The 12,802-nt window shown below is 38.9% G+C and overlaps 1 protein-coding gene across 2 annotated transcripts in view; it reads right to left on the bottom strand.

Moving 5' to 3' along the window:
- Positions 1-12,802, bottom strand: part of GALNT7 (polypeptide N-acetylgalactosaminyltransferase 7) — a gene marked incomplete at both ends in the record, with an annotated part of 69,651 nt that overhangs the window by 21,619 nt on the left and 35,230 nt on the right. For both annotated transcript variants that reach the window (XM_082281713.1, XM_082281714.1), the window contains one exon: positions 1,366-1,532. In XM_082281713.1, coding sequence (XP_082137839.1) covers positions 1,366-1,532 — 167 coding nt within the window. The remainder of the gene's footprint in view (positions 1-1,365; positions 1,533-12,802) is intronic.

Below are 12,802 nucleotides of genomic sequence, written 5' to 3'. Positions count from 1 at the left end.
TTAGGAGAGAAGATATTTTTGGTTTATAGCATGTGTGTATATCTAAGCCAAATTCTCAACAGCTGTTAAAGGATACAGAAGACTATAATTTAGCATTCAGTATCTTTATTAGACTAAGCCAAAACCAGTCCAGTTTATAATATAGGTAACTTTCCCTCTCCTGTTAAAACAAACTGAAAATGATATCTACCTATCTACAGGTATGACGCAAAAAATAACATACAATAACTATTTCTATAGTGACTTAAAAAAGGCAACCTCAACTATGTGATGAGTTCATTTTTAAAATCTATAGTGAATATACCCATGGAAAATAACTACCATGAGACTGGAGCTGGGTGAGGCCCAGATCACTTAATAAAAAGGAGAGTTTCAGAACAGTCATCTGGTTTCTGTGCCACTACACAACTCAGCTATTACGAAAACAAAGATGAGGGTGTCCTGTGCTGTTGACCAAACTTGCCTGTGCTCAAAGCCATCATCAACATTGTCTAGAAGAGACTGTCTTCCCACACAATCAAAACGATGTTTTAATTTATCTGTCTACTCTTTTTCTCTGTCAACTTCTATTCAAGAACTATGCTGCAACAAAATCTTACAAACATGCAACTTTGATACACTATTTTGAAATTTGTGTAAAGTTTAAAATCAGTCTGATTTCCTCCATCTCAATCAACTTATATCCTTAGGATACCACTTTCAGTTCCTCTCTGTATTCAGCCTTGTACTGCATTAACACTGACGATACCACCACGAAAGGCAAAAAACCCCAGTGTATGCTTGTAAGAATCACAAATACAAGTACATGCATCCTGCCCATAAACCAAGATCAGAATGTAAATTTTAAAGAAAAAAGAAAATCTTTGGAATTATGTTGATACGCAGGACTCAAAGAAAGGCAGAAATTAAAATGTATTTAAATTCTTAAAAGCTTCTCCCCCTTAATAAGAATCAATAAGCAGCTTAATGTGATGTTTAATTAAAAAAGGATGTTAGAAATGTAAAACATATTGAAAATTCATCAGAATAATTTGATAGTCTAGCTAGATTTTTATTGTAGTTAAAAAAAAGAGACATCTGGATTCCTATATGCAATAAAGAAAGGAATTACTCCTAACAGGCTTAACTCAAGACTCCTTTGATACTCTTCAAACTACTTGTTTTCACAAGAGCAAAGAGAGATACTAGGTATCCCAGCTTTCTTCTAGATACTGCCCAAAAACTGTGGTACAGAACTGTGAAGAAGCAATATTTTCTTCCATAGTCAACTCAAACCATGGCAGATAATAAATCAAAAGAAAACTATTTCAGGAAAACAAAAACCCTTCCTTTTCTACAAGGAATGTGTTAATATTCCAAATGTACCTTTGTTGCTAAAATCATCAATCAGAACAATTTCTGCCAAGTATTTTCTTGGTGTTCTCTTAATGACACTGTGGACTGTCCTCATGAGCGTGGACCATCCTTCATTATGGAAGACGATGACAACGCTGGAGGTGAGCAGGTTATCATCATAATGCCAGTATTTGCATCTGTAAAAAGAGTTGATTTTATTAGTTTTCACATGCTGATTTACAGAACTACTTAACAGCATCCTTCCTTGTGCAAATGAAATCTTCCCTGACAGCTTTCCTTCAGATTTAAGAGAGACAGGATACAAAAGGTAATACAGCTTAAGTGCATCACAGATACAGATAAAAATAAAAAAAATAAAAATAAAAATAAAAATAAATAGACCATGTCAAGCACAAGTTTCAGACCTGGTCCAATTTCAGTGGGCTCCTTCCTTGAAAGATACAAAAACACATGGAGAAAAAAAAAAATACAAGAAAAGAGAGAGTTAAAAAAACCAAACAAAAATAGTGCAGACGACTCAGGTCTTTTTTCCTGAGGGGTTAGAGATGATTTAGAAACAAGCAATATGAGTACTTCTGATACCTTCCACACTTTCCAATATCTCTTAATCACTTTTATCAACACTGGATTTAATTTGCAATTGTAATGTCCATTTCCCCAGTTGCATCCCTAAGTGAGACTGTTCACAGTCTCCCTCATTACAACCTGTCCAAGTATTTCATTAACTTGAAGTTTTCCTATAGGATCTCTGCTCCTTTTCCAACTATAATAACACAATTCCTATCATCAAACATAGAGACATAGCACTTTTGATTTCAATGGGAAAAATCCTTCCTTTTTTCACCTTTCAGCAAATAAAGTCTCTACTAGAGATATTCTGACTTTTCAAAGGCAGCTATCATGTATTAAGAATTTTTAGTGACAAACAAAAGCTTCTAAACTTACAGATGCACAAACTTCCATAGTTATAGTTCTCTTTATACAATAAAAAGCTCAAGTGAACAGAAACATCGCTGTTTTTAAGAATAATTACCTTAATCATCAGAGATCACCAGAGTTTCCGAAACTACATTCAGTTAAATTTGGAAAGAACTCACATAACAGATCCATAGGTATTTAAAGAGTTTCTCTAGTGAAGGATACATTTCACTTATTTTCAGGGAACAGCATCAATAGGCATTTTTCACCTCACAGAAAATAAAAGACATTGGTAGAAACATACTATTAATTTTGTTCCTGTGGGAGAAGAAAATTACAGAATCAAAACAGACTATAACAAAATTTTATCTAATAAGGCATTTCTTTTCTTAGGAGTGCTGTAAGCAATGTCTGAAGCAGGACAATCTCTAAAAGTACAATTTACTGACTAAAATCCCTCAGCTCGATAGCTTTTATGCCTGAAGTAGCTGCAGCTAATCATAGCCACCAACAAAAAAGTGCTAGACTGGCTGTTTAAAAAGTTCAGGCCACGGATGCTGGCCTTCCTTCCACAGATCCCTCTCAAAGATTCCAGCTGATTACACATTGCAGTACTTCCATTGGTAGCACAAGCAAGTGTTTAAGCTGTCAACAACTTGCTTAGCCATCTGCAGAGACAAAATGGATATCCTACCTAGGTGGGTTAAGTAGGCAGTGTAAAAGGAAGATTTAATATGTTTAATAACAGGTTTATAACAGAACAGTGTTGCTTCACACATATGTTCTCAGCGTTAATTTTGGTGATATGGTTATAACAGGGTGTCATACTTTCAAAAAGACCAGCAGGCCAGCTGAATGCCACTCAAGAGCTCTGTGTAAAAGGTAGCAGAATAGCACCTTTTGTCTCAAAGGAGAAGGCAGCTGATACAGCTTGCACTGCGCTCCTGACTTGCACCTGCAGCAGTTTAGCTAGGAAACTTTTTTTGCTTATTTCCGAATAAAAAGAGAGATAGCTACAATGTTTCAGACTGCCTTCAAGGACAAAAACAAAGAAAACCTTGAAAAAGAACCCAAATCTTTTGGTTGCTTATTTCTCCCACTTCCTGCAGTATGGCTTAGTCATATTTAGGAATAAAATGGAGAAGAGCATAAGAATGAAGGACAGCAAGTAACTTTGCATAATTTAAAAAAGTCGAACCTATTACAAAAGCCTGGATTGAACAATACATCTATGAACAATTCATAAGCATTTTTTGATCTGTATTTAATACATTTTAAAAACACAAACCCAGAGGTCTAGACAGGCTTTTTGTTACAAAGCCAACTTAAATCTCCTTAAATCGGGTGTTGCTAAATGTGCCATTTGCAAGCAATGAAGCACTACATTTACATCTCTAATAAGATCATTCTTCCAGTTTTTTCCAGACACTTTATTTCACTTATTAGACAGTTCACGGACCGACTCATCAAGACCATAAATTCTGACAGACTGCAGTAACTCCCATGCACAGTCTTCTTCCTCATCTTGAACTGAGAATTAGAGGTTTGAAATATAGTAGTTGTTTTAGATACGTGGAATTAATAAACGTTTTAATCTCCCTGGCAGTTTTTTTTCAATAAATGTGAATGTTGCTCAGGTATTTGAGTGACAAAAGCCAGAAGTCTCAGCTCACATCTCCTTCATATTCATAGGGAAGGAAGCAGGGAAAGCTTTCCTCGGTGGACCATTTCCTCAGTGGAGCAGCACTGACATCCAGTGGTTGGCAAACCACATACCAAGAAATGATAAATGCATTTTCCTTATGTTTGAAGCTGAATTTTACAGCACAGGTTTCCCTGTAGATTTTAGGCACCAAAAAAGGAAAAAGTATGACTGAATTTCCAGGAACTTTCTTCATTTTTAAAAGAGAGGGTGAAGTAGATATGAATGTTTAGGCAAAAGCTGCAAGCTATTGAAAATGGGCACAAGCAGATTCAAAGTACAGAAGGGTCTGTGACAAAGAGGGTCTAGCTTCATCCCCTGGGTGTGGTCCTGCCCACATACTAGCACAGTGCCCTTTCAGGTGTAGCCTGCAGGCCAGCTGTGGCAATACTCTATGCACCAAATTAATAAAAAAATTCACTTAAAAAAGATCTTTGAATTCTTATTGATATGGCTGAGAGGATGGCACATTGCAGCAGATATGCAGGAATGACAAGGTAGTATCCTTAAGCCAGGCTTGCCTCTAGACACTTCACATCACTTTTCCTGAGCCCTGTAAAGAGTAACTGTATGGGGAAAGAGGAACAAGCGTGCACAGATCTACGAAGGGCTGGCAACATCTTCCTTGGGCAGTGCTGCAGGGAAGAGCTGCTCTGTTTGTGTCCCCTTTCCTTGGGGAACTCATGGGTAAAATAAACAACATCTTCAGATCAGTCCACGAATAAAAACTTTCCATTCTCCAATCAGCACTGGTACTACTGAGGAAAAACAGGACTGACTCATCATTGAAGCAAGATGAAACCTTTCAGAAGGCACAGTTGTGATCCAATTGAGAAACAGGGTGAGTAATGTTTTTTCTGTCTATTAGTCTGCATACTTAGGATGTGAATTAGTTCTACTCCCTCTCCACCCCTGGAGGGAATAGCACTGCTGGAGCCTGCACCATGTCAAGGTCCCCTTATCCCTGGGCACCAGCCACAGCAGAGAGGAGCACTTTTACAGGAGACCCTCTGCACAAGAAGCTGAGCATCTGGCCTGGAGTGCTCCTTGGCTTGGGGAAATTTCTGCTCTTACAGCTTTGTACTCTGTTCATCGGCTCGCTCTCAGGATGGCCTGGGGCCCCACAGTTGTGAGTGTGGGTACTTGGTCCAAGGCTGGGATGACTGTACAGACTCCCTGCTAGCTACCCCCAAAGATGCAGGTATAGACTCAAATTTCCTCAGGCTAAAAAAAAAGCCAGAAGTAGAGTCTGCTTCTCCTGGAAGAGTAATTCAACCACCAACAAAAACGCAAGAGCTGAAAAAGGAGAGCACCTTGACAGCAATTTAAGGGTGAGCCTCATCAGATAGATACTTAGAGGGCAGTTTAAGATCTGGAGCCAACAGAAGTGTTTCTCCTGTCACGCTGAATCCCTAGCTTTCCCAGTATACCAGCACCTGAGCTCCAGAAGAAGAGGTATCATGGCTGCTTATCATGACTCTCCACCCCTGGGTCAGCTCTCTAACTTGCACCTGCACATATCAAGGACACATCAGTACCCTCTGGATTTTAAAGCACTGTACTTGTGTGCTAAGACCAAAATGTACCAGCCCAGATTCCTCCAAGAGAGCAGGCAGCTGCCATCCCATTCCTGTAACCACTCCAGCAGCCAAAGAAGCTCCTGAGAAGCTAATCAGTGTTGCAAGATAAGGGCCCTGAATCAGTACAAAGCTGAAGGTCTCAAATTAGTATTTATCCTGAAATCGCAACCGACATTAAAAAATGGAATTTCTCTTCTCCATTTATACATAACTGTTCACAACTTTAAATTGTATTTTAAATTTTATTTCACGTTTAAAGTGGTATGAGATTCATAGTTGTATTATGACCTATTATAATTGCTTTATAGTGCATGCATTTTTTTCAACTCTTTGAAAGAGTCCAGCACAAGCGAATCCCAAAAATAAGTCAGGAGATCTGTTTTCAGTTTCAGTTTCCTTTTCTAGTAAGTCCTGTTCTTGTCTTACAAGGAGATAGGCATTCAGCTGACAGCATGCTGTTTACATATTTTTAATACTGAATTCAGGGCTCCTTTTTATTTTAAATCACCAATTTATTATGACTACTGCAGTAAACTGAATCTAACCCCTAGGAAGATGGATGGGAATTTTTTTTTTTTTCACAAAACACCTTCAGCTGTTTGCTCATCTGTATGGGTGACATCACCAAGGTCATAGCTGAGACTGGCTGCTTGACAGAAGGATCATTGCCTAAGTCTAGAGTAGACAGAATAGACAGAAACAGATCACAGAACTGGGCATTTCTTTGTTAGGATACAACTAAGTAAATCTAATGCTAATACTGGATTTGGTACCTGTGAAGCCAGTCTTTGGTACCTATGAAGCCTTGCAGGGTACTTTTATGCACCCACAACATCAACAGAATATTACAGCAGTCAACTTACAAAACAGGGGTTCTGGAAGAGAAGTAAACAGACAACCCAAGAAGCACAGACTGATCAGCTGAATAAATGTTTTACTCCCTTCTGCAGACAGCATCAAAACCTCTATTACACACTACCAAGCAGCTTAAACCTACACTGAAACAGCATTTGCTATTTTTAAAATAGCTACAAGCTTTGCCCATTTCCATTCCTGAAGTAACTTGCAAGGCTATGTGGCTACATTTTATCATTAGTGCCCTTGGAAGCAAAAGCTACATCTACCATACCTCTGAAAGCATCACAATCCAAATCCAGGGCAAGGTTTGCATAGAAACCCGACCTTAGGGGTAAGAGGAGAATTAAAGGAATAACCTTTGCAATTCTTCTAATCACAAGATTCTTGCCCATACTATCACTTATCCGACACTGAAAAAATTGAAGCAATAAACACCACAGGGCAGGAAAGCTGGGGCAGCTAGGTGGCTAAAATAAATTCCCTTCCTCAGGGAAGGAGAAGCTCCCATACAGCCAGATGGAGCAAAAGCCCTCTGCTTTCCTGTTTTGGTTTGAAGGGAAGAAGACCTCACAGTTCTAGAGGCCTTCTGCAGTCTGGTGACACACTGTGGGTATTGCAGGGAGGCTGTGCCTAATTTTGGATTTATCAAACTTTTACAGGCTTTACCTAATGTAATAAACAACTAGAAAGAAGCCTGAGGTAGTGAGCTCAGTCTCTCAGAAATACTGTATTTCCACCATGCCTTGCTCATCAGATGTTGAACCTTGAAGTTCCTACCCATGCTCATCTGGACTCCATTATAACTTGTATCATGCACATTTATTTGAATGCTCTAGCAAAGCACAGTCTGGTTACACAGCAACAAGACAGAGCATAAGAAGTGCATTTCATTTTTTGGTTTCACATTCAGATTACAACTCATCTGGCAAAATGATTCCTCCTCATGCCCCAGAATTTCTATGCTGCAAGCCGGCACCTGGAGGGTTACACAAACAGCTGCAGGAAATCGCTCACACTCTTCTCTGCCCCTTCACTGAAGTCAAGGTTTAAGACACAATTTAAATATACTCCAGGTGCTGTGCTATATATATGTTTTTGTTGAGTAAGAGGTCATGTTCAGAGCTTGGTCATCTCATTTCATGAGTGTACACAGAGAGGTAAGTAAATCCAACTACAGATAACACCTGGTGCCTCTGTCAACCTCTTTGTACTCCTTGGGTGAATTATTTCTCCCTTAGAACTTAACATTTGAAATGCTAGCAGCCAACACTAAAGAGACAAGGGATTCATTTTCTCTGTAGTTTTCACTACTGGGACCTGAAATGTTAACAGAAAATGCTGGGTTTTGCTTTAAGGCCAATGCCTGGAATTCAAATCTCTCCTGACCACATGAGATGCTCTCACAATACATGTTAATTACAATTTAAACATCATTTTTTTTTTCCCTCCAGGAGTCTTGCTGGCAGTAAGGCAGCTGATAATCTGCAGTGGAAAGCTAGCCCTTCTGATTTAGTGTGACCACTATAATTCACCTGATTCTCAACTCCAGCTCTCACTGAGGTGCACAAAAATTTATGTGCACACTATAGAACTAGTTTTCTTTGTTACAGAACAGTTCCAGAGTATGATGTGGCATTGGAATAAAAGATTTTCCCAAGGTACCATGTGAAATGAAACCAAGTCCCTAATGGCTCATTTCCAACGATACAGATACCAAAAGTAATTATTGAAATCCTTTTTCTTGTAACAGTATCAAATATGTAATTTGTAAAGTGCTATAATTAAGGAACTAATCACATTCCTGAAGAAGGCAGGCTCCACTCCAGAGCCTTTCTATTCAACCTTCTTAACTACAACAAGACTGACCGGACAAGTAACTACTTACTGGAAAAGAACATAGTAAATTCACGTTATTTGCCCAGATAAGACTGTCCATTTCTAATGGGGAGCCAAGACTCATCTGCCTTATTTTATACCCTGAGTAACTAGTTACAACTAAAGATTTTGGTATTTTTTTACTCCAGTCCAGCAATAACCATTTTCTATACAATTCAGTATTTTTAATAGCATTTGGACCACACAAAGGGTCCAAGCTGTCACCATCAAACTATGATAGGGAAAGCATCTTTACTAACAGCTCTGTCTTACTAGCACACAGCTCTGCATGTACGCATTCTTAGTAAAGTTAGAAGTCTATTTTTGTCAAGAATTCCCTCCTCTTTTTATGCTAAAATTAATTGAAAAATAAAACTAACACCCTTTAAAACTACATGTGCAATTTTTAAAAACAAGCCAATTCTCATTCCCTTTCGTTTTATAAAATGAGCTGCAAGAACAGTTGTCCAAAAATACATTTCTCTATGCACACAACACTGTACTCAAGCCAGGAAGAGTTACCTTTTCAGGTTTTTCAACAAAGGCTCATTGTCAGTTGTTCTGTTTGAAGTCAAAGGTGACCTGTGGCAACAGATCCAATTATTCAAGTACAAATTTGTACGGCCCAGGGGCTATGCCCTGTAACAGCAATAATGTCCTTATAAAGGAAAACTCAAACTGGATAATCTGCAGGAGGAAAAAACACTTAAAAATATTTATTCTGCCGTGATCATACTGACAGATGTGTGTGGGTGATGCAGCTGAAATTCTGGCTCACTGTGATGAGTAGACAGCAGTTATTTATTGTCATACTGAAAAAAAAAATCCATCAAGAGATTAATTTGTCTCATGCCATAAACATTAATGATGTTTCCTCTCCCAGTCAAACTATTCCAGATAAAATTCCTTCAACACTTGTCAAAAGAAGCTGTCAAAAAACATCTAGCTTAAATAAAGTCACAAGACTAAAGCCTTCTGGGTCAGTAAGAATAACTTGTAAGCAGGTCTTCCATGGGTTGGATAACAACAGCATATCAAGCCTGAGCAAAGCATGTTGAGCTCTAATCCTTTCTTTCAGCCAACACAGTTAATTACCCTGGCATGAAATCTGATCGGCACTAAGAACATCCCTGGCTCAAGGGCTCTACAGTAGTGCAAGTTTGTTAATAGGAGAAACAGGGAGTTCCACAGTGCACCATTTAAAATATACTGTAAGAGAATGCTTCTTGACTTCAAAAGTGCAATTAGCATGGCTCAAACCCAGAAAAATACAGGAATGAAAATGGCAGGTGTGGACTAGAGCGTTCCACTGTGAAAGTGGAATTCATAAAGGAAAACCTACATTGATTCTAAGTGTTTTTGAGCCAGAAGTATAAAAAGAGACTACTGCAACTAATGCATCATGGATATGTATTTTTTAGAAATACAGATTCCTTGGAACATCTTGCACTGCTTTGGTCTTGTATAACCAGGTGCAGCTCCTGTGAGCCATACACCAGACTCTTCCCAGAGCTCTACATCTGTAGTCATCACTGGTTTTGTCCATCAGGCAGTTTTCTCTCCCTTTTTGACTCTTCCATGCATTATTTACATGTTTCCTTATATTTGCCATAAGAAGTTAATTGGGTTGGGTGCTACAACTTTGTCAAAAAGGGCCAAGGAATGGCATCTTTGAGGACAACCTCCCCAAAACACAGGAGCCATCCATTCCCATATGCAGTAAGTCGAACAGGCATGGCAGAAAACCCACCTGGCTGCACCAAGAATGCCAGAAGGTAGAGGAGGGAAGGTGGAGGCATGGACTAGCTACCTAGAAGGAGTAAAGAAATATTGCCTGAGCCCACAAAGAGAGAAGTAAAGACAAAGCTTTGCGGAGTTCAAATCCATAAGATGGAAAGGGCAACGAGAAGAGCTTGTAGGCTAAAGAAAAACTAAAGAAAACATGAATATACTGATAAAAGAAATGAAATTTAGTGTCAAAGGACACATAAAAGACCCAGACACTCAACATCTGATTTTCTTCACTGTTTACTTGTAAGGTTTGCTGTCACACCTCCTAAGTCCCTGAGTCTAGGGACAGCCTGCAGAAGGGAAGGAATATCCACCACAGAGGTGAGCCAGGGACCACCTCCCTGGATGTATCACAGCAAATGGGATAAACATGGCACAAGTCCATGGGACTGGATGGATGGCACCAGAGGGCACTGAGGAAGCTTGTGATGTCATTGTGAGATCATGCTCTACCATATTTACAAGGTCCTGGTGCTTGACAGCGGTTCCTGAGGACTGACTAAAACAAATTCTTGCCCACCTTCAAGAAGCAGGATCCTGGAAATGATGACCTTGAATTCATTAGCAGCAGGTGAAAGTTTCGGAACTGATTAACTTTAGTTAACTTTAGTCCATGGAAGACTGCCTTCTGCTAGAATAAATCAGAGACAGTTTACTAGAGTTTAAGTGTGCCAGGGATTGTCTAGCATAAGGATAAGGGGAAGCCATCAATAGAACTACACAGAACTACTGGTTGTCCAAGAAAGACACCACCTGTGATGTGTATGGAAGAATCAGAGCACCTGACAGGACAGAAGACACAGGCAGGAGACACCTCCTTTTGAAAAAGGGAACTGTGAAGAAGGGAAAGACAGCATGATTAAAAACCAGATGCTATTAGCAGTAAGACATACATTCTTTAAAAGCACAGAGTGGTGTCCAAACAAGGGAAACAAAAATGAACATTAATTCAAGCTAAGTGCATGTAAATAATAAGATCGAGTAAAAAATATAACCAAAAAACCCCAAAACCCAAGTTTGAGAAATAGCTTACTGAAGCATGAAAGCTGCTATTGAAATATTTTGTTCAAGCACCAGAAGTAGGATGCCTGCCAGAAAGTCTGTTGGGCTGATACACAACCAAAATGACAAGAGACCACTTCAGAAGCAGGAAGGCCAAATTAAGCATTTCCATTGAACTCTTAGCAGTGCCCAACACCAGATACCCGACGAAGAGAATAAAAAAAAGGGCAAGTACACAGTGATACTTCCTACTAAATACTCCTATCTTCAGATAATCTGCATGATAGCTTCTAATGGAATTTTCTGCCATGAATAGCCTCATGGCCTTTTTTTTTATTTTTAATAAACCCAGTATTTCCCAAACAATGCAACATAAACTGACAAACTAAGTATTGCTGACTCCAGTCTCATTATCAAACAGAGGAACACATGACACCAATTTTTTAACAAAGGGCTCTGGGAAGCTAAAGAACTGCAGAGCACTAACTCCTACTTCTGTGTTGAATAGAAGCTAGTAATAAATAACAAAATTAGTAAACCATAGACACAGCTTTTGTGGAAAAAAGCCATGCCACAGAAAAATACTATCATCTTTTGAAGAAATCAAAAATTATGTGGACATGAGCAAGGCTATTAATACAGTAACTGACTTTCCACAGTATTTGATGAGGTTCTTTGCTTTCTTTACAGGCATAGTTCTTCATCAAAGTACAGCAGATTTCTTAGGCTAATAACTGCTAAAGTCTATTAATTCCAAATTTTAAGTGTGTTTGAGACTGTAAGCAGCATAAATGTCTGTGCTGGCAGCTGAGCAGTCCAACTCCTCTTCCAGGTCATTCCTGAACAATAAGAAAGTTCTTGGTAGTTGCAATTAAAATGACTATAAACAGCTGCAGAATAATTCAATAACTCTGTCAAGGAAATGAGCCAGCAGGAGAGCTCAGTGCAAGTGCAAATGATTGTATATGGAGTGTTAGACCACTCAGTGCATATACTCAGTGCATTACCACCAGGAGGAAAAAAAAATTTAAAATCTTGGAGTCAAATGCAAATAGGTCTTTCAGAATTTTAGCTCAGAGTTAATGAAAAGGGAAATAAAATAGCAGGAATAATAAGGATGGAACATGAAACATTTATATAGCAACTTCATGGAGATGTCTCTGATATTCCCATAGAACAGGGCAGCAGAGACACAGAGGTACGTAACAGTATCCATATCTGGGAGGAGAGGTTAAAACAAGCACCACATTCTGCAGCCACTGACTCAGGATGTCATTAATTTCAAGACTATAAATGCATTCAAAAGACAAGTCTGTGCACAGAAAGCCGTCTATGAAGCATGACAACCACATTGCAATTTTTGGCCCAAGTGTCCCAGTGCACTGGTTGCCAGGAATGAAGCTTATCCATTCTTTTACTTTTTCTCACTAGTGTATGTTTTTGGCCAGAGCTAAAGTTGTCAAGAAAAACATTCACTGGTCAGACCCAGCATAGATGCATTTTTTAAGTTAAATTTTGTTTTCAGTTACTCTGGGCAAGTGGATCATTATACTGGTTAAACAACTCAATTCTTGTTATTCCTAGCAGTGATTCTCCACAGTGATCTCTTGGGGCTTTTTTTTGAGAGAACATACCTTGTTACTTGATGGCATTCATCCTCAAACCTAGATCCCTTTTTTATTTCCTTAGCATGGAAATATTTATTTCCTTATCTTGGATC

The sequence above is a fragment of the Coloeus monedula genome (genome assembly GCF_965178545.1).
Source record: "Coloeus monedula genome assembly, chromosome: 5".
In the NCBI taxonomy this organism is placed as follows: Eukaryota; Metazoa; Chordata; class Aves; order Passeriformes; family Corvidae; genus Coloeus; species Coloeus monedula.
The sequence above is the reverse complement of the archived record's forward strand: the minus strand, read 5'-3'. Positions and strand labels throughout refer to the sequence as shown.